The sequence below is a fragment of the Hippoglossus stenolepis genome, chromosome 17 (genome assembly GCF_022539355.2).
Source record: "Hippoglossus stenolepis isolate QCI-W04-F060 chromosome 17, HSTE1.2, whole genome shotgun sequence".
Taxonomy (NCBI): Eukaryota; Metazoa; Chordata; class Actinopteri; order Pleuronectiformes; family Pleuronectidae; genus Hippoglossus; species Hippoglossus stenolepis.
In genome coordinates, this window is record NC_061499.1 from 17,771,438 (window position 1) to 17,798,421 (window position 26,984).

The window sequence follows — 26,984 nt, forward strand, 5'->3', positions numbered from 1 at the left end:
GCAGCACTTTTTTGTTCTATGAGGGGCAATTCAGGGTTCAGCATCTTGCCCAAGGACACTTCGGCATGCAGATGGGGAAGACTGGGGATCGAACTGCCGACCTTCAGGTTGGTGGACGACCGCTCTACCCCTCAGCCACAGCCGCTATGTTTTCTAGTTCAGCAGACAAACTTATGCTATTTGAAATTGATCAATTAAACCCGGTATTATCATTAAAAATGTTAATATTCTTGACCATATTCTCAAGACTCCATTAATTCACGTGTTGTTGGAACAGCAACAGGTATGATGCGAGCGACTGGTATACCAAGAAAATGGTGGTATACCAGTCGCTCGCATCATCACCTAAAAATCAACTAACACAATTTTACAATCAGCTTCTAATGCTACACTTTTGTCACTTGCAATGTTTGACCACCTCTCACAGTCACAAGCACCTAACAGCATACTTTTTAGCCAGAACAGATGTGTTTTTTTTTATGATTAGCCTGCATACACATAAATTGTTACTTATTTATTTGCTTGATCCTTTTTTTTGCTCTTCTTTATTATGTAAATAATAACATTTCGACTTCAAAGCATATGAATACACCAAATTCAGAACAACGACTTCACAACTCAGCAAAATTGAACCTTCTGGGGATCATGTGACTGTACAGATAGCCCTAAAAAAGAAATACAGCAACACTTGTTTTTTATGTTAATTAAATCAGGTGCCGGGCTTTTAACCAGAACCAAAAAACAGGACCACATCACTCCTGCTCTAGCATCTTTACACTGCCTCCCATGTTTTAGAATTGATTTAAAGATTTTACTGATTACTTTAAAGCTCTATGTAGCCTTTCTCCCAGCTACATATCAGACCTTTTAATGTTTTCCAAGTCATCACATACATTGACATCCTCGGGCAGAGGTCTTCTGTGTGTTCCAAATACCAGATAAAACACACAAGGGCACAGAGGGATTGCTGTGAGGGCCCCAAAACTCTGGAATGATCTGCCTGATGAAAATCAGGTCAGCTGAGTGATTGATCTCTTTTAAATCCCTTGTTAAAACATACTCTTATCGGAGAGTAAATCATTTAAATGAAGATTCGATTGTAGATTTCTTTTCCCTAACCCTGTTCTCAGGATTTCATGACCTGTCTGTTTTATTTTTGCTGCCCTTGTAAAGCACTTTGGAACTTAGATTTTGATAAATGCTCCAAAAATACAGTTATTACTATTACTATTATCAATTATTATAACGGCACACTCCAGGCTTAATATATGCATAAAGTGTATGGGCAGATAAAATGAACATATGTACAAAGATAAAGTTCTAAAAAAAAAAAAAACATAAACAAGTTTTCAAGCGAACACGGAAGTCCCACACTCGCTTTATCTCTGCCTGCTACTCTTCGGCTAGCCAATAGCGGACATGCTAGCAGGAGGAGGCGGCGCTACTTCCTGCAGCGCTGGACCTTCACCGCTGAGTGAGAGGAGCTTCTGTTATTGACTCGGCGACATGACAGCGGAGGCTTCCAGAGTGGTGACTATATAACAACCATACCTCGAACTCGTGTTGTAACTCGGTCTGACCGTAGCATCACCTAATGTCAGCTAGTTGACCGAGAGCTAACTGCTTTTTAGCTTAGCACTGCTAGCCGGTCTCGTTAGCAACACATAGTAAAAGGCTGCTGCTGAGGAGCTAAAGGTTTTTTTTTTTTATAGAAACCGTTACACACGAGTGAAGTTATTTAAACTTTTGACGCTACGTGTCATATTTCCCATCCCAGTCGGCAGCTGGAGCTCAGAGCTGACTGTGACATGTGTCTGTAAATACAACTTTAATGTCCAGTGTGGAAGTTTTAGGTGAAAGGGATCTATTGGCAGAAATTTAATATAAAATTATTTTCGTGCTGTTTTCAGTCGTGTGTTTCATCTAAATTGTACGAATTGTTGTTTTCTCTGACCTTTAAATACTTTATATTTACATAAGGAGCGGGTCCTCTACACGGAGGCCGCCATGTTTTTCACAGTTGTCCAAACTGGACAAACTAAACACCTTTTTGAGTTTTTATGACAACTGAAGGTTACCAAAGGTTCTCTTTCATGTTTGGAAAGGGAGGGTGAGGTGAGGGGTGTTTAGCTGCAACACGCAACTTTACCACTAGATGTCATTAAATTCTACACACTGAACCTTTAACTATTCGTCAGAGTCATACAGTGACCAGTGCAGCGAACGGCCCCTCCCGTCAGTCTGTGCTCTGATGGTTCTGCTCGCGGTGTTTTAGGGACACAGTGTTTGTTTGATACGTCAGTGCTCAGGTCCCTGACATCGCTGCTATCTGTGCATCAATTTGTCAACTGTGGAGACATTTTGTCCCTCAGATGCTGACGGGCGACAACAACAACAACAAAGTGGTATCCTGGCTGGACATGTTGGCCTTGATCTAAATTCATCCTCGTCTCTCACACACACACCGGACACAACACAAACACAAACACAAACACACACACACACACACACAGTCGTGTCTCCACTTCAGAGGACGTTACATTTACTTACGTCGACTTACAACGAAACTTTAACCGAAACCAAACCTGAAAACGTATCTTCACCTAAAAATATATTGATTTACATATGGCGACTTGCTTTTTGTCCCCAAGTCTTCTTAATGTGACTATGTACACAGATGTAGGTCCCCACAGCATGAGTAATACCTGGACCACACACACCCATATTGGATGGTATTGGTTGGACCTTGGGTGATCTCGGGCTCTCCAGTCAGTCATCAGTTATTCAATCACCAACTATTGTAACTAACAATATGTTGGTGAATGTTTTATTGCAGCTTGCTCATTATAGCACAGCTTGCATGCTTTCCATTAATACAAATATGCTCCAACTTTATCACCCTTGTCTGTTTGTCTGTTTACGCAAAAGCTACTGGACGGATTACCACAAAACTTGGTGGAAGGATGTGGTATGATCAGGGAAGAATCAAATATGTGCAATAGATAATGGATCAGTAATACATTGATTTAGGATTGTAGTTCCAAATACATTTTAGTGATTCAAATATTTGTCAAAGTTGTAAGGAAGCTCTGGTGAAACAAAGGCCTTTATTTTAGTGATCATGATCAAAATCTTTCTAGCTCCACCAAGGAGGTTATGTTTTCATTCCTATCCAGGCGTTTGTTGGTTTGTTTGGTTGTTTCTTGTTTGTTTTCTAGAGTGGTGCGGTATAAACCAAAGAGGAACCAATTACATATTGAGTGTCTGGACCTAGTAAATTTAAATGTGGTTTAGTAAGGGAACTGTTGGAACTATGCACTCAGCTGAGTGCCAATCTACGTTGTAAAAATGTTTAGTATCTTGTCCCAGAGCTGCACTGACACCATCTGTTTATCTAGTGTTAATTTAACATTAGTGTTTCTGCTCTAATTGTTGTGTGACAAGACTCTTTCAAAGCCAGAGTGGTCTTATGAGTGTTAATGCAACAGTTACTGATAACTGCAAGTTTTTTAAAGTTGGTTCTCATGCAGTGCTTTGTTCTCTTCAGTTCAAGTTGTGTCTGCATCACACGGCTCTGCTCCGACGATACTCACATCCAGGCTCATCGCTCCAAGCAACCAGATTCTTCAGTTCCCACAGGTACCGATCTGCCAACTTCCATCCATGATCGTGTTGCTGTCTTGGTGACGTGATGGTTTTGTCCCTTTAGGGAAGGGAAGCGCAGAGGGCTGCTATGGAAGACACTTGTTGGGGTCTCTGTGGGCGTACCTGTGGCCCTGGGGGTCCAGTACGCTCTGTCAGAGCCCAGAGAGAGGAGGAAGATGAGGATTGTGATTGAAGGACTTGGTCGCTTCTGCAGGTTTGTCTTTTTTTTTTTTACTATATATGTAACACAGGACTATAAGTATCGCCTACTTGGCATCTTACATCAAATGTTGCCAAACTGCCAGACTGCTTATATCGACTGACGCAGTCTGTTCACGTCACGTAACAAGTCAAATCCAAACCTCCCACTGTGCTTCTTGTGTGTGTGTGTCTCTCCAGATCTCTTTCTGTGGGACTGCTTATCTCTGTGGATTACTGGTGGACCTCCAACGTGGCTCTGCGTGGCCTGGACGAGGTAAGTTCCATGGAATGAGTCACAGTACGTTTGGTCAGTTTGTCCGTGGTGGTAAAACGTCTGTATGCGACTGCCGATCTGATTTAGAATAAAATGAGGACTCTCTTTACTGTTAGGCCTTACATGTATTTCAATATCTTTTGATAATTACATTGGATATTTAAGTCACTTAAGAAGCCAAATAAACAAACAGTTTCTGGCTCCTTGCTGCTTGTCCCTGTTTTATAAAGTTGTGGAATTAATCTTTTTGAATTGTTTAGTTGATAAAAAGACAATTTAATGGCTCATAAAAGACAATTTATCAAAACATGGACAATATTTAGTAGCAATTTTCAAATTGCCACCAAAGTTTTTTTGGTCACACATCATATTAGTTACCTACTACATAAATTGAGTGTAAATTACATAACACAAAAGAAAGTTATAACTTTTAATAATTAACACAAGTAGTGATGGCGTGTCCCAGTATCTTTAGGGTCTAAAGCTGCTTTCAGACATGTACTAAACTCTGGAGATCCTCCGCAGTTTCTCCGGAGGAAGTGTATATGTGAACGCAAATGTCCGAGGGAAAGTTTCTGCAGACTTTCTCCGCCTGGCCCCCTAGGATGAAGTCTGCAGAAAGAGGGACCCGTGGTACTTATCGTGCCCCTCTCTCATCTCACATTTCCTTTCCGCCCCCCTTGTACCCTCAGAAAAAGAGTAAAACGAAATGTATAAAAAATGGTTTCATCATGAATTGGAGGTCAATGGCTTGTTGTTGCTTTAAATCTTTTGCGACTGCTGGACAATCACGTCTTCCGTCTGTCCTCCCCTGCTAGAGCAGCCCATCTTACTTGGCCGAGATGTCCGCCTGCCACCAGAGGGCGGCAGACAACATGGTGGAAGGCGCCGTCAGGAACGGAGGAATATACATCAAGCTCGGCCAAGGTCTGTGTTCCTTCAACCACCTCCTGCCCCCCGAGTACATCCGCACCCTGCAAATACTGGAAGACAAGGCCTTGAACAGGAGGTACAAAGAGGTGAGAGCAGCACCACAAACAAAGTTTCACAGTTCAGTGGACGAGGACGGGCACGGGCGTGCAGTTTCTCAGAATTGTGTCTGTTACAGGTCGACGCTCTCTTCCAAGAAGACTTCAACAAAACCCCAGAGCAGCTGTTTAAAACGTTTGACCCTGAACCTATGGCTGCTGCCAGCCTGGCACAGGTTCATAAAGCAGAACTGTTTGATGGGACTCCGGTCGCTGTGAAGGTGAGCACTGATTCCTCATCTTTTGAAAATCAAGCCACTTCTTAAGTGTCAAGAAAAACGGATTTTTCATTCTCAGTACGGAGATAGATAAAGAGGTTGTAGTCATGATTCATTCAAGGTTTTTTTGGGGGTCAGTGAAAAATGTGCTGCATTATCCTTCCAAATGTAATTAAATTAAAATTCTGCTCCTCCACAGGTACAATACATTGACCTCAGGGACCGATTTGATGGTGACATCAGAGCGCTGGAGATCCTGCTGGATATTATTAAACTCATGCACCCGACATTTGGGTTCAGCTGGGTTCTTAAGGTCAGGATGTATCTATTTTTTTTTATTTTTTTTTTACTGCGTATAACTAGGAGAACGATGTTTGGCCTTTTATTGATATCGTCGATATAATTCTAAACACTCACAGGACTTGAAGGGCACATTGGCCCAAGAGCTGGACTTTGAGAACGAGGCCAGGAACTCCGAGAGGTGTGCGAAAGAGCTGACACACTTCAAATTTGTCTATGTGCCCAAAGTCTTCTGGGAGCAAACGAGTAAGGTGAGGTCTCAAGTTATGGTTCTGAAACAACTGGATGATTCTGTGATGCTTCTTTTCAACATTTGTCTTTCTGTCTCTGATTCGAAGAGGGTGCTGACAGCAGAGTTTTGCAACGGTTGCAAAATCAACAACGTGGAGGATATTAAGAGACAAGGGTTGAGTTTGAAAGATGTGAGTTTATGGTCTCTGGACAAAAGGATGATATTAAAGAGACAAGTATCATCACCGAGTCACTGGCTGAAATATTTTATAATTGAATATCTTTCAGACTGCAGATAAACTGATTCGAACGTTTGCTGAGCAAATATTCTATACTGGTTTCATCCACGCTGACCCTCACCCTGGAAATGGTGGGTACATCCCCTTTAGCTTCCCACTGTTAAATTCTACTTATGTTTTTTCTTTTTTTGGTAAATAATATTTTCCGTGTAAGAACTTCACTAGAAATTGATTATTTTTTAGCAGGGTGATCTTACTACTAAATATCACGAGTCTCCACCAGGGGGCACTCACAAGTAGATTTATCTGAAAACAGAATCAAATAACAGATTTTTTAGATTTATGTGAATGTTGTACTTGTATGTTAAAAAAATAAATATTGGCCAATATACCAGGAAACCATATATATCGAGGATATATCAGAAACTGCAGAAGAAGTTATGCCTCTATCAAAAATACTGAAATAAACCCGATTTGTCATTTGAATTATTTTTATTTATTTAATATTATTTGTTAAAAATGTGTTTTTTCCTTGTTTTAATTATCACACTGTTTTCTTGTCTGTGTCGGCAGTTCTAGTGAGACGAGGGCCCGATAATAAGGCAGAGTTGGTGCTGTTGGACCACGGACTGTATGAATTCCTCAGTCAACAGTAAGAGTTGGATAATTCAGTTAAAAAACATATATATACATATGTATATACACACGTTTGCTGGTCTAACTGTGACCTTTGACCTCAGTGATAGAGTGGCCCTTTGTAAACTGTGGAGATCCGTTGTCCTGCGAGATGAGGCGGCAATGGAGAAGTACTCGAATGCACTTGGGGTCAAAGGTGAGGAAACTTAAAGTCATGTATGTCAGTACATTTTACGTGTAAATTTATCTGAGTGCTAAAATCCAGTATCAAAGAATTTGCTTAATGTCGAAGATTTGTGTGGAAATCTACTTAGAATCAGTGATTTGTTCCCTCCTCTCATCTGCTCTGCAGAGTACCTCCTCTTCTGTGAGATGCTGCTGCAGCGACCCATCAACATGCGGGAGTTCGGACTGTCCAACATCCTGAGCCGAGAGGAGACGACCTACATGCGCGACATGGCCGTGAACCGCTTCGGGAGCATCATGCAGGTGCTGAAGTCGATGCCGAGGCCCATGCTGCTGGTGTTCAGGAACATCAACACAGTGCGAAGCATCAACATCACGCTGGGAGCGCCGGTGGACCGCTACTGTGTCATGGCAAAGAGGTATCACATGGAACTCTTTAAACGAGAAATGCAGTTAGATTACAACATACCTGACTCACAATTGGTCGAGCCTGTGTAGAAGGTAGGACCTGGTTACCACGGCTCCATCCCTCGATCGCCACTGTGGAAAGACAGTTGCTCCAAATTATGTCTTCGGCACAAGAGGGCAGCGTTCATATCCGGCATATTTTTTGGCTTCATTTCTGGATAGTGGGGGAAGTGGAGACGCATCATCCGTCAGTATACAGTCGATGATCGTCACTCATGTATAGTGTGGCACATTTGTATACTTTATGTTCAAAAGTAAGGAGCAGAATACAATGTGTACCATATGTAATTACCATTAATATAATTATGTAAATTTCCAGTGATAACAAATAAATCTCATCTCACCCTTTTGCCTTAAGAATGTTGCTTCATACACGTAACGTTGTTTCAGTGCGGTCCGAGGCTGGGGGAAGATCCAGGCAGAGAAGGCAGGGATCCTGCCCCGGCTCTGGGTGTTCCGCTGGGTCAGGACAACGTGGGAGAGCCTCAGGTTTGAGCTGGCGTTGAGGTAAGAGCTCAGTTGAGTCACAATTGCAGTAAATATTTTAATTTTTGTGACTGAGCATCAGGAATTAATGATACGACTCCTGTACAGGTCAGAGATGGCGATGATGAGTCTGACGCGCTCGCTCCTCAGCGTGCTGTCATACTTTGGTCTTGTATCTCTGGAGGCCGAGGTGTACGAGTACCTGAGGTAGTGCACGGCTACGCCACTTTGAGGCCACAGAGGACAAGGACCGTTTTCCAAGCACAACTTAATGCAATCCAACAAGGAGCCTTTTCTCACTTTCTCACTGAGTGCCGCCAGTGACGGTGCTGCTCGAGTGTTCCTCACAACAAATCACATTTGGACCTGATGTCTTCACAACAGGGGGGGAACATATTGAACTTCAGTGTGACAGTGAAGCGTCAAACCTCTCTCCAGAGTTCCACATTATGAAAAAGCCTATTTTAATGATTTTTTTAATTAAAGAAATTAAACTTTTAATATTCAGCTTGTTTTTTAGCGTAATCATAGTAACATTAAATTTAAAGGTCAAATATCTTTAAGTACATTTCATGTTGTTTTTTAGCAGCATTCTGGCTATGCAACACATCAACCAGTATTCCCTCAGTAATGACAGAGTATACTTATCCCCATTGGAGTAAGACACTTTGATTTCAAAAAGGTTAAATATTTAATGCAATGTTCAACTATTACTATACTGTGCAGGTTTAACATTTTTTAAATAATGACAGCCTCGATTGTGTGACTGCTTTTGAGTTCATCGTGTGAGTCTATAGCCGTTTTCAGACCTTCCGGTAAAATCCTGTGAGTTGGCTACAGAGTTAGCCCAGAGTTTGCTTTTCACACATTCACAACACAGCGGGAGGTTTTCGGCACAGACGCGTTCACAACAGCAACAAAACCGTTTGCATTATTCAGGCAAGAGGTGGAGCAGCCAAGTGAAGCAGGCAGAGACAGGAAGTGACGTATTTACTCCGCTGCTGAGATCATGTGATTTTGTTTACAGCACCCAGACACTTTGTATGTGTCTTCTACGTGTATGACTTCGCCTTTTCACCGGGAGATATTTGTTTTTCTTTTTTGCGTCTGTCGCGCGTTTGAAACGTCATCAACCCCCTCCCAGAGTCTGGTGCATGTCTGAAAGCAGCTTAAGTGAGTGTGTTGCATCATCGATGGGTGTGGGCCGAACCCATGAGTGCTGATGTAACTAGAAGTGAACTCAGAGAGCATGTACCTCCGCCAAAGCAAACGCCCTGTTTTGCTACGTTAAAGGCAGGGTTGGTGGTCCCCTGGAGGTGGGTTGATGACATTTTTAACACACGATGGACATAAAACTGAAAAAAATCAAAAATACAAATTCATTCCTATCAAATTAATTGATTCGCTGGTGTACCTTTCTGTCACTAACCCTTGCTCTCACTGTGTACGACTACTGTCTTAAGTCAGAGAGACATACATCGCTGAAGCAGAGACGATGACCAGAAGTTAGCGAGTCACAGAAAAGTCGTCTTCTAGCAGTTGTCAATGAACGTACGTGTTTTGGAGTGAAGCTTTGACGAAGGGGGCCGATGGGGCTTCAAAAGATTTCATAGAAATCAGTTCAGTTCTTGAGTTCTTGAGTAATCCTGCTGACAGACGAACAAACCATCTCCTTGGCAGAGGCAATAATGTTGTAATGCATACTGACTGCTCATTGGTTGCAACGTCAACATGTGACCTCACCAAATGATCTCTGTTTTAACCTTTAATAAAATCTTCTACCTCCTGTTTGAGAAGTACTCGTGTCTTAATCGCTCGATGTGAACACATTAAAAACAACCAGCCTTGTGTCATGATTTCACCGATTTTTTTTTTATACAAAATATTCTAAGAAAACACAACTGCCATCTGTTTTTGTTCAACAAGTAAGAAAAACAAACAAGGATTTCACAGAGATGATCATAACAAAACATGGTTTCCACTTGACATGAGGGTGGACGAGACGTGGGAATGTGGCTCAGAAATGAGCTGTTACTCTGTCGATCTCCAGAAGGTCGTCCAGGATCTGGAGAGAGAAGATGAAATGAGGAAACAAGCCTGAATGCATTCTCTGTTGTGTTAGCAGTGAGTGTGGTTCGTACTATGTCCTGAGTGGTTCCGATCTTTTTGGCCAGCTCACTGCGCTCCATGGTGCTGAGGTACAGGTACTTGTTGAGGAGTTCTCCGTCCAGGATGTTCCTCACAGTGTTCTGCAGGCACCGTCTGTCACTGTGCAGCATTCTAAACCAAAAAATACACAAGTCGATTAAAAGATCAAACTTACACGTGTGTGTTAATCTAAATATGTGACCAGTAGAACACTGATGAGCAGATGTGAACCTGAAGGCCTTTGGGTTTAGACCAGCGTGATGAGGCAGCATTGTGTTGAGAGCATTCTGTAACATCAGCAGTCGTCTGTACGTCTTCTCCTGCATGGGCAGCAGCAAACCAACTCCTCCGTCTAAGGTTGCTGTGGGAACACACATGATAAACACATGAGTATATGAAGAGGATTTCAGTCCCACAATTTCATGTGATGTACAAAAGTTGAATGAAACAGTTTTTCTCAACTTATATATATATAATTTTTTTATTAGATCGAACAATGCCCAACAAATGTCTGACAAAAACAGTTTCATAAAAAATGATCATGTGCAGCGCGCTTTGCCTCACTGTTGCTGTCACTCCCTCCTACAGCATCGGTGGTCCCTCAAAACATGCATGAGGTTCTACCGTCCTGGACAGACAGGTAGAATTTGACCTAACATGGGTATGTACGGTACTGTACTGTGTGTGAGGTCACAAAGCAATCAGAGGAATCAACCCTGCGTTCAGACCTCTAATGGAAGGCGTCCTAATCAGATGCCCGAACCACATCTACAGGCTCCTTTCGTTGCGAAAGCAGCAGACCCATTCTGAGCTCCATCCAAATGTCTGAACTCCCAATCACCCAATCTCTAAGAGTGAACCCAGACACCCTATGGAAAGCATATTTTGGCCACTTGTGTCCGCAATCACACTTCGCAATCCAACCCGACCCTGCTAACCTCACTGGACAGGGACTACCCCTCCTCACATACCCTACCCGGCAGACATTTCTTACCAAACCACGTGATGTGCTTGTTGTCCCAGGTCAGAGACTTCTTGCTGCCGGCGTCTAGCGCTCCTCTGCACGGCATCCGCCAGAAAGTGTTAATGTTAGCTCCAGCGTTGAAGTCCGCTCGCCTCAGCAAACGCATTCCTCCGAAGCTCTCTTTAGCTGCAAACACATTCAGCAAATTGCATGACTGGATGTGTATTTGTTACTGGGTTACATGAGGTGTAAGTATGTAGCTCCATCCTCTAGTTACCTTCTGGTAAATACATATATACATAGAGGTTCTGGTAGCGATCAGACACTGAAAGAATAAGAGAAGAAAAATGAATTAGAAAGGGAGGATTTGATATGATGTTTGAACTGAATTCTCTTCCAAAGGGCATCACAAATTACCCAGGAATCCGAGCTGGTTGTTATCCACAATGAATTCAATGCTGTAAACCTCCAGGGGCTTTGCATCCTGGTGCCGGAACAAGAAGAAAACAGTTACATTTAAACGAGGGCAGCTCCAGTCCCAGAATTGTCTCCTGCTGCCAGAACTGCTCTCGTCAAGATGAACTCCACTGGAGATTAACACCCACAGGAGACACGCCGTCAATACCCACTTGTACAGCTTAATCAATGAACACTCCACTGCTTGTACAACAGCCCACAGGGTAGTTGATCTGCCTCTGCTCCTGAATGGAGACCTGCTTGTTTGTAAACTCACCCAACGTCAACCCTGTGGCTCTGAATTCAATCGACAGGGTGTTTTATCAGTTTGTCTGCATCAACAGTGTAAGTCACTCACCCTGCTGACGAGCGACAGCGTCTTGCTCTCCTCCTGGTAGCGCAGCAGCGAGATGCTCTTCATCAGGTCGGCGGCCAGGATGAAGTTCTTGATGCTGAACATCTGGTGGATGTGGAGCTGAGTGTCGATGAAGGCCATGCCTGTCAGGTCGTTGTCCTTCAGGACCCATAGGAAGATCTGCAGGGACACAGAGGCCATTGACCTCGGAGTCATTTTTGATTCTGACCGATTCTGACCTTTTGATGCTCAAGTGAGCAAAGTGATGCGGACCTGCTTTGCCCAACTGAGACAGCAAAATTAAATTCGGCAGCAAATCAGCACAAAAAAAAACATACAAAGATTACACAACTTATACAAATCACTGCTGGCAGGATTTAAACACAGACTTAAAACAAGTAAAACAAGAGCCTTGAACGATCAGGCTTCTGCCTATATCTGAGATCTGCTAACCCCTAATTAGCCTGATTTCCTATAAGAACTGGTCTGAAATCATGACCGGGCTCCTCAGCTGCCTGGAGATCTCAGGCAGGTAAACTCAGAACTTTCTTTTAAATCTCTTCTTTTATTGTATAGTTGAAACTATGATTGATATTTTTGGACTTAAAGCGCTATGTAACTTTAAAACATTAAAATGAAGCTATATAAAGAAAGTTATTAACACTTTTTTTTCAATATTATGTTAGGTCATCACAAGTTCTGGCCAAACATCCACACACCCATTTGTAGGTGTACTTTTAGCATTTCAATTCCAGTTTTAGTATTGGTCTGTAGTTGGACACAATGTGAGACAGCAGTGTTTTTATGGTTTCCAGATAAGTGAAGTGCAGATGCTGTGATGGTGAGACCTTCTGTCCGATGGCTGAGACCAGGTATCCGTTGCAGTGACACAGAGCCGTCACCGGCCCCTTCTGTTCCTTCTCATACAGCACTTTGAACTTGTTCTTGGTGAGGGGCTGGCCTGGCTCCGGCACAACTTCAATCACGTCCATGATAAAAATCTGAACACAAGAAACAAAAGAGAATTTGAGTCAGTACAGCTTAAAAAAGCACTTCAATGTCGTATTTTCGTCAGATGTGGCCTCTGTGAACCCCTTTTACAGAAACCCTATGTGCTGCTCACCCGGCCCCTGCAGGTGACCTCCTCCCCCTGCATCAGGCAGGTCCCTGCTGCCACGTAGCCCTTCAGGCCAGACACTGTCTCCTGACTCCTCAGGGCCACCGTCTTCATACAGGTCACATGCTCCCACTCCTCCAGGTCGATCCTAATGTAGACACAGAGGAGTAGTCACTCATACACCGGCTTCCATCGAACAGTTTACGTGTTCCTGTGTTGGTTCTTCTGACATGTTGCCATTATTTGATAGGAGGCAGATACAGGGAAAGACACCATTGAGAAAACAGCATGTGATCAGTTACATTTCAGTTCTCAAAGTCCAATACACACACCTGAGGTCATTCGTATATGCTTGAAGAAAACCATCTACATTTGTTTTCATTTTAAAATACTAGAATATCTGTAATTGGATCCAGACAGTGACAATTATGAGCCCAGTAGTTTAGTTGGGAAAAATTCAGCTTGCAGTGTTAAAAACTGTTTGTCACAAACCACAACCACTTGATGATAGTTAGCAAAAATCTAAATACTCAACATATTCATATAACAATAAAGAAACATAAAATATGAATCCATTTGTCAGTAATCTTCTAACCATATGAAAAACTCCCAGCTCAAAGTGTGCAGGACAACCTGCTCCAGAGAAAATGAGAAAACAATGCTGCCTCTTTATCAATAGGTCCCTAATGTCTATTAAAACCAGGCAACACTGTAGATTTTCTCTTGTTGTTCAAAAGGGTAACGATGTATAAAGAAAACAGCTTTTACCGTGTGTTGGGAATGGTCTCCCAGCTGACTGGAGAGATGAGCTGGATGGAGAACCTCTCCTGCTGAGGATTAATGTAACGTTCATCTGCAGGACGACAGTACAGAAGTGTCAGTAAGATATTGCAGATAAAAGGGAAATAACAGTTTCAGAAATTCATGCAATGCTGATCTTCAGTGAATGTATTGTCACAGCAGCAGTCATATCAGTAATCTACAGATGGTTAGACGTGATCACAAAAGTCTAAACATGGGGTTGAAAATGGTTGATGGTTGAACTAGTTAACAGAAACTAATTTAAAAGTTGGGATAGAAAAGCATTAATGTTTGAAACAGCAGCTAAAATGTCATTAAATATTTTTTACAAAAAACTGAAATTGTTTACTGAAAAGCTTTAAAGAAATGTACAAGTTGAATTAGTTAGCTATTTAGCTATTTTTCAAATAGCTAAATGGATAAATACCTGAAATAATTATTGATACATTTTTTCAAATAGCTTACAGTGAATAGTTAATGTAGTTAATATTAATAGTTTGCTAAAAGTAATTAACAAAGTTGTCAAAGAGCGAAATAGTTGAAATAGCTAAAAAATATGAATTAACTTCAAAATCATTGAAATGGTTAGGTAAAAGTAATGTACAAACTTTTCAAATGGTTAGCTAATACAAATAGTTCGCTAAAAGTAATTTACTAACTATTGAACTTCTTTGCTAAAATAAACACCAGACAAAGACACTATAATTATCTAAAAGTACCTTAAAATGTTGAAACAGTTTGCTGATATCAAATCAAGTAGTAGCAGTATCAATCCATATTTTGCATGATGAAAAAATAATAATTATAAACAATAAACATCAATCCATTCAGATCACTGCATCGGTAACATTGAAGTAAACACGTGTTGATGAAGTACTTAAATTCATCTGATAGGATTGTGGGGACATGTCAGACCAACAGGGTGTGTGAACGTCTGACCTCGATCTATGGTTTCGAACTCCTTTTCCTCTCCAGTCATCCTGGGGATGCGAGTGCAGGGCTCTTTTATGCTGGTACACACAGCATACACCTAAGAGGGGGGAAAATCCACAGTCACATACAAAAACTTCAGATCAAAGACTAATCCTTTCAAAGTCACCCTCACTGGGTTTTTCTCTCTCTCTCCCTCGCAGTAAGAAAAGTTTGAGGCCAGAGGGATTTCTCTTTCAACTTTTCAAAGAAGTCCGATCGATGCGCTTTTATTTTGCATCAGGTTATGCAAGTGGAGGTGTGTGAATCCAGGGAGTGTGTTTCAGCTTGAATTTGTGTCACGTCGCTGCTTTGAAGCCACTGAGTGAGCGGAGCCTTGCCTTAGATTCGACGTGGTAGGAGACGTAGTGGACGGTGCACCTCAGTGGGATTTTTCTGACTGGCCACGGGGCATCGTAGGACAGATATGTGGGCAGCACGCTGATCCTCAGTTCCCCCTGTGGGAAGACACACACACACACACACACACACAAAGAAAACTGTTTGAGGAAGTAGAAACTAGATGAAAAAATGTACGATTTCAGAAGGTTTAAATGATTATGATGAGCACCAAGGACATTTATGGAGACAATTAAGAGCTGGAAAAAATGCCAAATGTGCAAAATGGAGGTCAAATACAATGCATATTCCAAAAATATACAAAAGGAAAAAACAACACATCATCCAGATAAACGAACAGATCCAAAACAAACCCGCTGAAAAAGGCATTTGTGTTGAAGTTCTCCTCGTGACCCAAAAATATCTGAGTCGATTGTAACTTTCATATCCAAAAATAAACGCCTGTACAGTATTGTTGACACTAGACACAAGCTACATTTTACTGAAACACAATTATTTCAGGGAAGTGCATGCAGATGTGAAACAAAGCATCAAACACACCTTTAGTTGTTTCTCTCCAGATACATACTTTCTTTTTTAACTCAATGCACAAAAACTTTGTTTGACAATAACAGCAGAGCATTTGTTTACCTTAGGTATGTCTTATTTACAATAATGGAATTCTGCTTCACGAAACCAGATCTACTACCATACGGCAGCTCCTGGAAGTAGGCATCATGGAGAAGTGTCTCTTTTGTACCATTGTGATCAAATCTCTTTCAATGTTTTAATGGTTATATAATACCTGCATTTATAAACTGAGGGAGGGAGTGGAAAGAAACATTCAGTATTTTGAGACGCGTTGTGTTTCAGAATCTGTCTAACAGTTAACAGCCTCTGAAGACAAAAATATTAAGTCCAAGATAATAATGATGACATCACAACTACTGAAATCATTCATAGTTCTCATCATTCATACCCGTGTGGAACCTTTAAGAATTAATGTTTAATGTGTTTTTGTTTAATGTCTGAGTGTTTAATATCAGGTTTTCCAGACCTGATAAAGAAGAGAAGGCTCTGACAGCAACACATTAACATGACAAAGTGAGAAGGTGTGTCTGTGTACCTGCTTGTTGAAATACAGGAAGCCTTTGGGGCAGTTAATGTTGTGGAAGGGGGAGAAAGACTCGATGGCGCCATCAATGGTCATGGGGTGCAGCCTCATTGCTCCCCGAGACGTGACCAGCATCCAATGTGGAGATGGACCACAGATGAACACCTGTGTCAACAAGGAAAATAATTCACTAATCCAACATACGACATGGACCCTGGAAGTTGGTGAAGGAATGCTGAAATAAGTGTTCTTAAAAAATGCCCTCCTTACCCCTGAGTATCCAGAAATGTCCTCAAAGTATCTGAACCTTGCAATGCGACTTTTCACGGCTGAACTCTCCTCGGCGGCGCCGCTCTCGGCCTTCTTATCTTTCTTCAGCTTTGTTTTCTTTTCTCTAAAGTTAATATTGTGGGGCACCTGTGCAGAGTAGAGTGACATTGTTAAGATTTGCTTAATCCAAAGCTCGGTTGATTTCCTCCACCTGTATCACCTCATACTGTATCTCGTACCTTTTTAAAGCGGACTTTCAGGTTGTTTTGTGGCTGCTGTTGATCGTATGGGAAAGCTTCATAGATCAGAAGCTCCTGTTCCACATGAACCTAGAAAACAAGAAATAGTTTTGTAATGCTCTCTTCTTTTTTTTAAATCTAATTAGGTTTTTTTTTTTTATGAAGCACTTAAATCAACTGAAACACAAACAAACATAGGGGAAAATGAAAGTAGAAACTCACCAGTAAATACGGTCTGCTGTGATTGTTGCCAAGGGAAATCAAAGACACCTCTTTGACTAACGGGATCTCTCCCTGTCGTGTTACTTCTTCCTTTTTGCCCTCCCCCTGTGCTGCTGATTGGCCAGAGGAACTGTCAACCAGCACCCTCTGACCAACTGGGAAGTTCTTCACCAGGAAGACCAAGCTCCAGTCCGGCAGCTGGTAAATCTGAACGCACAAAGAAAGGATCATGAAAAAAATGTGTGTTTTCAGCAAAAATGTTATCGTGTCACTAATAATACTTTATATACTCTTAAGATATTACATATATACACCATACCTCCATGACACCATTCTCTCTGATGATTATGCACCAGTGTGTGGGCTCTGCTTTCATCGATCCCCCCTCACTTCCAAAATGTGTGTGTGCCATGTAGCTGCGGCCCATTTCATCCTTTGTATTCTCTGCGTTGGCATTGGAGTCTCCATACAGCATTTCCTCCTCGTCATCCACCACGTTACTGCAGCGACAACCAGTCCTCACATGAATACAACATCTAACAACTAGTCGTAAGATTGATCAACCTATGTAGACTGGATGAGACCTGCGTGTATATAACTTAAAGACTGGGTGCAAGGTCCCTTTCAGGCCAGATGAGACGTGTTCAACTCATCCACAATGTCATCATTTTTAATACATGTGACTGATGAAAAGCATTGTGATTCGCTGACGTGGGAAATGTGAATTGCATTATGGGAAATGTAGTTTGTTTGTTAGCCCTCTTAGCCTGCAAAAATGTTTTGATTGTAGACGAGGGCAGGCGATCCAAGTGAAAGTAACAATATTGAAGCAGTGTTTCATTGACGAAAAACAACAATGAAAATAATGAAGAAGATTAAGACATGCACAACGCAGCCGCAAGATTTTCTGACGCGTTCACAATAGCAACAAATTCTCTGCAGAATTCAGGTGAGCGGTGGCGCAGCAGGCAAAGACTGAATGTAACGTATTAATTCCACTGCAGAGATCACGTGATTTTGTATAGAGCACATCGACACAAGCGTCTGCTTTTATCACTAAAAACTCTTTGTCTTTTACGTGTATGGCCATGCTTTTTCATCCTTTGTTTCCGTTTCTTTTTTGCGTCTGTTGCGTGTTAGAAGCGTCATCAACCCCCTTCCTCGCTCGCTGTGAATTCTGCAGTGGTTCTCCTGCTGTGTTCTCAGATTGTCTACTCCGGACTTTCTGGGGACTTTCTACTAGGAGGCCAGGCGGAGAAACCCCAGAGGCTCTCACTCGGACATTTGTGTTCACACATACTGTTTTTGTAAACAGTGGCCATTCTGTTAGCTGGTCAGCAAATCCTCAGATTTTAGATGGTTGTTTTCAAACAATGTTTTAGAGTTTGTTTTTTGTTTTTAGGTCTTAATTGGTTAAGGAGGTGATGCAAATTCTTACCTGAGGTCCTGGATGATGGTCTCTGTCTCAGACTGACTCCTGATGACGGTGTCCTCTTTGACGGAGCAGTTCACTTTGTTTTCCGTGGTGAACATGCCGCTTATGTCTCGGTAGGCACACAGTGTGATCACACGTGATTGCTGAGGAACGAGAAGCAGTTTTAGACAAGTTAAAAAAAAGCATTTTAGAAGACCAGTTTCCAGATATGTGAGTTTACTACTGTGCTTCATTTGGATATTGATACTGCAGAAATCTAATTAGTGACAATATTGAAACTACTTTTGCCAGCCGGGGGGCGTGTTTGGTCAATAAAACCCTGTTGTAAAGACTGATGAGCATGATCTACTCACAGTGGGGATATGTGGTTTCTGCAGAGCCAGCCGATGTGTCTTCCCCATGTACGAGTCGATCTTCAGCACGAACATGGTGACTACTCCATCTGCCGTCATGATTACCACAAAAGGGTCGGCCACAGAGCAGTGCACTATGGGAGAGCCCAGGTCCACTGGGATAAAGTGGAGCTGTGTGACTGAAATCAGATTGGAAAAGAAGCATGAGAGTGAAACACATATGTAAAATCCAATTATTTCTGACTTATGCCAATTGTTTTTCCTCATTTTACCTCCTTCCAGCAGTCTAATACCCATGGGTGACACTTGGATGATGTACTTGTTGTCACCTATGTTTCCAGCGAACACGGTGGGTCCCTGGGTGGCAAAACCGCTGGTGTCCAGCTCCATGATCTCCTGACCAGTCTGAAGGATCTGCACAAAAATGCAGCCAAGATACATTAGACAATGTCCAGAGTATGAAAAAGACAGGTTTTAGTTTCCCGACAATTCAGCATAAAACTTCTTTTCAAAACTTTATTTTTTCTATTTCATATTAAAATGTATTCATTTAAATTCTCGTTCTAATATAGATTATAATCGGTTGTGTCATGATGTAAGTTTTTACCATAGTCGAATCTTCTCTGCTTAGAATGAGGAAGCCGTGCTTCTTCTTATCGTCCTCCATGGGGGGCTCCGTCTTCTCCTCCTCGTCTTTCTCCTTCTCCTCCTTCTCTTTTTCTCCCTCTTCACCATCCTCACTGTTCTCCGTCTCTCCTCCCTCCTCTGACTCATCAGCTGACTTTACAGCCTGGGAAAGGACCAGGAAACATCTTACAGCAAAACAAAAGTGCCACTACACATTTTTGAACATTGTGATCATTGATTAGTGAAAACCTTAAACTATTAATACTCAGTACTTTTTTGTCTTCCTTGACCTCACTTGAGATGACCGTCCACATGTCATGGCAACCTGGCAGCTCGAATGTAGTGACGACCTGGGGTCGGATGCTTCTCTGAAAACAGAATGCAAACACATTAAACGCATTTGAAAGAAAGAGAAATAATGATAAAACACAAACAAGACTGTGTGCTGTGTTTTATTGAAGTGTCTCAACTTGTATCTGCGTTTTTTACAGGCTACTCCGTCGATCTCTGAGGCAGCCCTGGTAGACCCAGACTTTCTATAGCACCGTGGTCCTCACGACTGCAGGTTTTAGGACGGTGCAGAAACAACAATCATGCATACACTAATCTAAGCACACATGCATTAAAAACAACAGCCCGGCTAAATGGGGAGGGTTTACCTGAAGTACAGACAGTGCACCATTCTTGCCGTTACCAGAGCAAACTACAACCTCCAGGTCAGGCTCAGGGTTGTTCTGGAACTGTGGGTAGGAGAGAATCAAAGTCAGTGATATCCAGTACAATTCTCTGCTGGTACATCAGCAGCGCCACAGAGAACTTTTACAAATGTCTGTACCTCTTCTGACAAGAAAGCAGGTTCCCCCATGGAGGCATTCGAACAAGGTCCAATGTTGAGTATGCTGTCACAAACCTGTAACCACAGACAAACCCATCACATTCCACACAGATCTGCAATTACATACAAAGCAGTAAAAAGCTTTGGATTTACTACCTCAAAGGAGTAGGTGGCCAGCTGAGTGCCTGACTGGGCCTCGCTTCCATACACTTCAATCTCATCCACCTCATCTGTCAAAACAAAGATATTATCAAATAATATACAAACATGGAGAGATTGGCAGATCACACACATATTTCTGGCACATATAATCAAACTTGAACGTACCTGTCCAGTTGGTGGAAGATTCGACTCGCTTCTTTTTGCTCGGTGGCTCCTCCTGGAATTCATTAGAACAAAGAATGTGTCGATGAAAAGCTGTCAAACAAAACAGGAATCCTTCAAAGTACAAAGTGTTAATTGGAAAACTGACACATGCCTTAACCAAACTAACTGCTGTGATAGAAAAGCATAAAGCAAATGAAAATAAAGTGAACCCCAAAATGTATAAAAAGTCACATTTTCCATATCACTGAGTTACCTGTTTGTCTTTATCCATCTCTGTTTCCTGGTCCTGATTTTCGCTGCCCTCCTCTGGTGGCGTCTCCTGAAGTTTCTCTGTGTATTTCAGGAGCAGAGAGTTTCCGAGGCGGGAACCGAGGAAAAGGTAGCCTGGCTCCATGGTCACCATCTAGAGGAGTCAAGCCCACAGCATGAGGCATCAGTTCTACAGACTGTCTACGTACAGTATCTTAATCCTCTAGAGGCGGATTACTATAGTATACAGTATATTCAATTTTGATTTTATATCTTCAAATGTCACACATAATAACCTATCTATTGGTTTTGGGTAAAGCCTGAAGAGTTTTTAATCAACTTTCTTTGTTTATCTCACTGCTCTGCTAACTCTTTGGTGTATAAGTGGTTAATTCTATAATATTAAAGTACCGGTACCTTCAAACCAGCTGTCACTAAACTCCAATGGCTAATTTATTCTCATTGTTAGAGAGGGAAACAGACTGAGCCATCTGTCCGTACTTTGTGTTCCTTTTCTGTCTTCTAAGAGCGTATGAATATTGACAAAGAGACGAAATGGAGCAGTACCACTGGAAATCATTGGGGGCAGTGTAGCCAACCGTTCAAACAAAACAACAATAAGACACAAGGAAGAAATTTCAACAGTGGCAGAACTTTTTGTGGAGAGACTCTGTGAGTTGATAAGTTGGAGCACCAACGTTTACAATCAATATTTTCACAACCTCCTTCACCGTTAGCATGCTTGTTGTTTTCAACCCTAAACTCTGCGTCGCCCTCTAGTGGATGTTTTGCTTAACAACCACACCAATGTAAAGGATGCACGGACGTATATGTGGAAAGTGATGGTTCCATCGTTTCATACAGCCTCAATACCTCCTGACTTTCGTGTTTGTATGACTGTGTCTGCATCATCCGACCGTGTTTGCTCACAGCTACAAGCAGAACTTACACAAGTTGTCAGGACGCTGGCAGCGGCTTTGTCGAAGTGGAACGCCCGCACACTCCTCATGCCATCAGTAATGAGGGTTAACACATAACTGCAAGACAACAAGAGAATAGTCAGAGAAGAATCATAAACTATCAACGTTGTTCCTGTTATATTTGTAATGACAAATACTCACATTTCTCCTCCTTTCAAAGAGATGACCATCTTATCATAGGCAATAAAATCTGACTGGGAACAGTCCAGTGTGATCCTCACTTCATCCTGTAAACCTGCAAAACCAAAACGCATGGATGTCAACAAATATCAAACAGTGTATGTATGTGGCCAAGGTGAATATAGTACATGTGAGTGTGTTCAGGTCCTAATGCTTACGCAGTGGGAAGGCTGTGGTCCCCGCTGTTTGAGTATTGAGAGAAACTCCATATGGTGGAACACTCTGGTTCAAATACAGCAATGAATTCACAGCAAACACCACCACACCACCTACAAAGATTTCACAAGTGATCAGCACACATTAACAACACAACACACTCCCTCATATAGTGTCAACTTAGATCTCACACTGTCTAACAGAAATTATCTTTATGGCAAAGTGGGAACTTTTAATTCCCTCCACTCACCGATGGGTTTGGGAACAGCCATAACTTGCGTACAGTCAAAGGGCAGATTACTGAGAGACCAAATGACAGGATGGACCTTTTGCATGATGTTGAGGGAGATGGCGACGATGCTGCAAGTGTCCTGACGTACAGCAACACGTCTGGCAAAGTGACACACAGAGAAGTTAAACGCTGAACCAAAACAGAAGCTCACTCTTGTTAGCGGCTCAGAATGTCAAATAAAAACAAAACGTTTGCATCCTATCTGGTGGTGTGTTGGACTGACCCAGGCCATGTCTGGTTGGGCTCAAACAGGGTGAGCAGCGTAGGCTCATAGTAGCCATGCAGAAACTTCATGTCAATGATGTTTAGCAGCTTCTCGTCTAGCTCACGGACATCAATGATGTAGCTGGGTAGGAAGCTGGATTTAGGTCTGGAGGTGAGATACAGAGACAGTGTTGTATTCAGCATGGCCAGACGACTTTATCGCAAGATTAAAAGTGGAAAAGGTTAGTTTTAAAAGGCACAGATGCCGCTCAGATACTTAAAAACACCAATAACCACAACGTATAGGAGAGGATGCAGGCGTACCCTTCTCCGACTCCACCCTCCTGCTCATCAGTTAGAGTGTCCTTTCTGAACGGCAACACCACAAGTTGGGTGCCATACACAAGCATGACAGCACAGCGATTCTCTGGATCTACGCGAACCATGGGTATGTGTACATTTTGTACAAAACCATCCTGAAAATTGAACAAGAGACCCAATTAGTAATAAATAATTCACTTTCTGCACATAAACATTTAGCTTAACTCAGAAAGATACATCAAATGTTATCTGTGTTCGTGTTGCTACATACTCTGAGTTCTGGTTCCTCAAAGTAATGAAGAGACAGCGTCTTGAGGTCATGTGTCCCAGGGTCATACTCCACGACAGACAACTGGTGAAACAACAAACAAATCAGTAAGTCAGTTAAGAACTATTTTACCAATTTTAACATTCAGTCAGTGGACAGCTGAGACGGCCATACCTTGGCATCTTTGAAACTGAGAAGGAGTGCATCTCTGTTGGAGCCCGAGAGCTGCACACTGGCCATGGACATAACATTTCCAAAGAGAGAAAAGGACGCCACCTGCTCCAGCTTCTCCTTACGAGATTTAGAATCTGTAGGAGGACAGATTTAAGTTGGATTGCAAAAACACTCATGCAAGTTTATGTAACATATTAGTAGTTCATTATGCTCGCTTTAAGCTTGATGCCCAGACTTACCTGCAGATTTGTCAGCCTTTGATGTACTCTGAAATGATGAAATGACATTTAACACACGAAACAATTACAGCGTATATTTCAAAACTTAAATAGAGAAACAAACCAAGAGGAGACACATTTACCTCAACATCGTGGATGATCCTGTAGACAAAGAGTTGAGATGTTCCTGCAACGACCAAGTTCTTCTCCTTACTGGATATAAAGTTGCAGTAGACAGAAAACTCCACTGCAGTGGGGGTGTGGGCTTGCCTGTACACAGCATACATCCTGGACGATCGCTCTCAGCCTCTGACATGGGGAGAATATTCAAGTCAAGACCTCAACACTTTTGCCACTGTTCAGTATAAACAATTATGATTTACCAAATATTTATTCTTTTCTCCATGTCTGTCATTATTTGAATGTATCTTAGTTTTTTTAACTTATCATCAAAGCATTTGTGTTTTTTCTTTTCTAAAGATTGTGTCTCTATCTTTTTATCCATCGTTGTGTTGCTTTTGTTAGTCATGATTGTACAGAACTTTTTGTTTGTTTACTTTTTGCTACGATAATTGTTAATCCTTAATCCTTGTCCATTGCACAATTACAGCACTTTGCCTCAACTCTTGTGGTTTTTAAATACTCTTCATAAACAAATTCACGTCACTTGAATCAGAGTGGTTGGTGGTAACTGGCAAGTAATGTGAAACCATGCTGGAATGAAATTAAGTTCATTGGTGAATCGTGAGATGAATGAATTGCAAGTTCATGACTCAAACATTCATGAAACGTTTAGATTCTGTTATATGCTCGTGCTTTAACATCACCAATCCAGTAAACGTCTTAATGTCTACTGCTCTCAGACTGCTGTACAAAATTATACTTCATTACATGCTACATTATAGCCGAGGTTCAAAGTGGGAGGCGGGTCTCCCACAGGAGCGACTCAGTTAATGGGAAAAGTTTAACATTAGTTAATGCATTTCATAGGGAGATCATATTATTTCCGCTTAAACAGAGTCGGAAACTAATAAAAGCCTGTGGACATAAACATTCAAGTTTTTGGCGCTGTAAACTAAACATGTAAACAAGTGAAACTAAGCAAGTAAACTAGCAAAACAAATCAAGTAAACAAAACACACTAAGGTGGGATGAAAGGGCGCATTTTCCAACCTCTGACAGAGGGGAGGCCCCGGTCTCACACTTTGAAAGCCCCTGTATCAAACTATTCTTACCTGTGACTCTTTGAGAATAAATGGCACTGTGGTAAAGATGCCCCCGTGATACATAAACGCTAGCTAGCTTATAATGTTCTAAATGTAGCGTTGACGTTAGTCTGCTAAATGAGATAATCAGCCCACATTCTGATGGATAATTTAAACTTATGGAACATGCAACCAGCAACACAGAAATGTTGTCATGACCAATGTGTGCCTGCAGCACAGCTAACAGTTAGCATCGGATAACGAATGTATGGATATGCCGGGTAACGTTAGCGATGTTAGCGAGGTGCTACTGTAGCTAGCAAAACGTCTGCACCCGAGCTTTTATAATTTATTTGCAAAACATGACTTAAACGTGTTAACGTACCTATATCAAACACGTTATAAGAGTCTGAAGCTTTATTGTTCCTTCCTCTGTTCACATTTAGGATATCATACTTTGATGTAGCCTGCTAAGCTAGCAGTTAGCTGTCGTGCAGTGTTGTGGCTACGCGAGGGTGCTGCTTTTTCTTCTTCTTACGCTTTTCCATTTCCGGTAGATTAGCTCCTCCGATACGCGTTGCTGCCACCACAGTTTGAAATAATTTTTTGTTGTTGAGAAAAACTGGAAAATATTCGGTTATTCATTGTCTTGTATATCAGGGTAGATGGAGACAGCCGTATAAAAATGTTCATGTTTTAAGTTATCAGCTTTATTTCATTAATTAAAGATAGCAACCCAGATTTATTAAAAACAAAGACTCCAAGAGGCTGCAGATCCACCATGGATCCCGATGCAAAGCGAGGGGTAGTTGAATTTCAGACTATTTGCTGCAATTTAGCATAAGGAAAAAATAAACAGTTTTTTTTTTCAATTATGAAATTCAAAGTCTTTGTTCTTGCAACCCATAGAAGCATCTGATCAACTCTATTCATTAATAGAAAATGCGGTGTAATGAAATTGAATAAGCTGAACATTGATTGGACTGGGACTTGATTGTCGGGGAACACGACAGATGAAGCGTCTCTTTCCTCCTCTTCATCACATTAGTGTCTCATCAATTCAAGTCACAGACTTGACTTCTTCCCTACAAATATTTGATTAAAAACAATGGTGTGCTTAAATTACACTCTGTTTAAGAAAACATAAGCTTTTAAAGTAAAGCTGAATTATACTTATTGAGTACAAGGGTGCCACTTAGGTTGGTAGTTACGACTATAACAGAGGTTCTCATTTTTTTTTCTCGGCCAAGGACGACCCTTAATGATGGAACATATTCCTGGGAGCCTCTCATGCGTGTTCCTTGGGATAATTTGACATAACCTATTTTTGGCATAGTTTTTTACACTTCCACTTAGTTACGTGAAAGAACGCCACAAAAGATATAAGACGTGTATTAAAAATATCTTCACTATGTCAACACAGGATACCCATTTATCATGATCATTTAAATTGGTGAATCTGGAAACTTATCTGGCACTGTGCCTATTGGACTACAGTATATTATTAGTTACTTCTTTCCTTACTGTGATTAAAAACATTTCACAACAGACTCCTGAGAAAACATTAATACAGTAGCACGGACATGTTCAGAAAAATTTACTGAAGGTAAAATAGACGAACCCTGAGTTGAATTTTATAGCACACCAGTGTTTGATTCCACAGAACACTTCCATGAAACTCCTCATTGTTTCTTATTGTAAGAGGCAAAGGTGGAGGGGAACAGGAATGTGCCAATGAAGCATCATCTCATTGTGCACATTACAGAAAGGGTTAATTTAGATGATTTTGTTGTATTAAAATAACAATCCGCATTCCTTACAGAGTGCACAGCAGGCGTGAGAGGTGCGCAAGACCTAAAATCTACAGTAACTGCGCGGGACGAAACTAAAAAAATAAAACATGAATAATTAATCCAAGGGACATTTAGGATGACTTTACGAGGATTACCTTCGTGGTTATAAAGGCCTAATTTTCCTTTTTTTGTTAACATCGAAACATTTCATGGTCATGGTAGAGCCTAGATCTTGGTCTGCTGCGTTTCTAACACCCCAAGTATTTACTGTAACTATGTTTAAGAGCCATCCTCAGCACTTATTTAACTATTCTCATGGTCGGAGGAGGAAACTCAGAACTGGGACACTAGTTACTGCAACTGAACCTTGAAGCAATTATAGACGGAGTCAGATTAAGACCATCACAAACTAATCGGTCAAAAAAGTTCACATTAATCTTTCGTAGAAAGAGTTTGACAGC

The 26,984-nt window shown here is 41.6% G+C and overlaps 2 protein-coding genes across 2 annotated transcripts; one reads left to right on the forward strand and one right to left on the reverse strand.

Moving 5' to 3' along the window:
* The first annotated feature begins 1,406 nt into the window (after positions 1–1,406).
* adck5 (aarF domain containing kinase 5) lies at positions 1,407–8,413 on the forward strand. The gene is made up of 15 exons (XM_035182145.2): positions 1,407–1,530; positions 3,548–3,639; positions 3,710–3,859; positions 4,045–4,120; positions 4,939–5,139; positions 5,229–5,369; positions 5,566–5,679; positions 5,786–5,917; positions 6,005–6,088; positions 6,186–6,267; positions 6,710–6,788; positions 6,877–6,968; positions 7,125–7,377; positions 7,817–7,933; positions 8,021–8,413. The coding sequence occupies exons 1-15, from the start codon at positions 1,507–1,509 to the stop codon at positions 8,121–8,123; spliced, it is 1,740 nt and encodes a 579-aa protein (XP_035038036.1). The 5' UTR covers positions 1,407–1,506; the 3' UTR covers positions 8,124–8,413.
* A 1,349-nt stretch (positions 8,414–9,762) lies between these two features.
* On the reverse strand, positions 9,763–25,288 carry cpsf1 (cleavage and polyadenylation specific factor 1). The gene is made up of 38 exons (XM_035182146.2): positions 25,116–25,288; positions 23,669–23,834; positions 23,547–23,574; positions 23,308–23,441; positions 23,137–23,217; positions 22,869–23,020; positions 22,564–22,710; positions 22,299–22,438; positions 22,051–22,161; positions 21,854–21,947; positions 21,682–21,769; positions 20,737–20,886; positions 20,484–20,535; positions 20,313–20,386; positions 20,157–20,231; positions 19,981–20,061; positions 19,594–19,689; positions 19,302–19,484; positions 18,967–19,108; positions 18,695–18,873; positions 18,345–18,484; positions 17,226–17,406; positions 16,907–17,113; positions 16,685–16,774; positions 16,446–16,592; positions 16,188–16,340; positions 15,064–15,180; positions 14,693–14,783; positions 13,721–13,805; positions 12,959–13,100; positions 12,684–12,836; positions 11,839–12,015; positions 11,442–11,508; positions 11,302–11,349; positions 11,055–11,210; positions 10,292–10,421; positions 10,054–10,192; positions 9,763–9,977 (listed from the first exon to the last, which is right to left on the reverse strand). The coding sequence occupies exons 2-38, from the start codon at positions 23,810–23,812 to the stop codon at positions 9,930–9,932; spliced, it is 4,422 nt and encodes a 1,473-aa protein (XP_035038037.1). The 5' UTR covers positions 23,813–23,834; positions 25,116–25,288; the 3' UTR covers positions 9,763–9,929.
* Between the last annotated feature and the right edge of the window lie 1,696 nt (positions 25,289–26,984).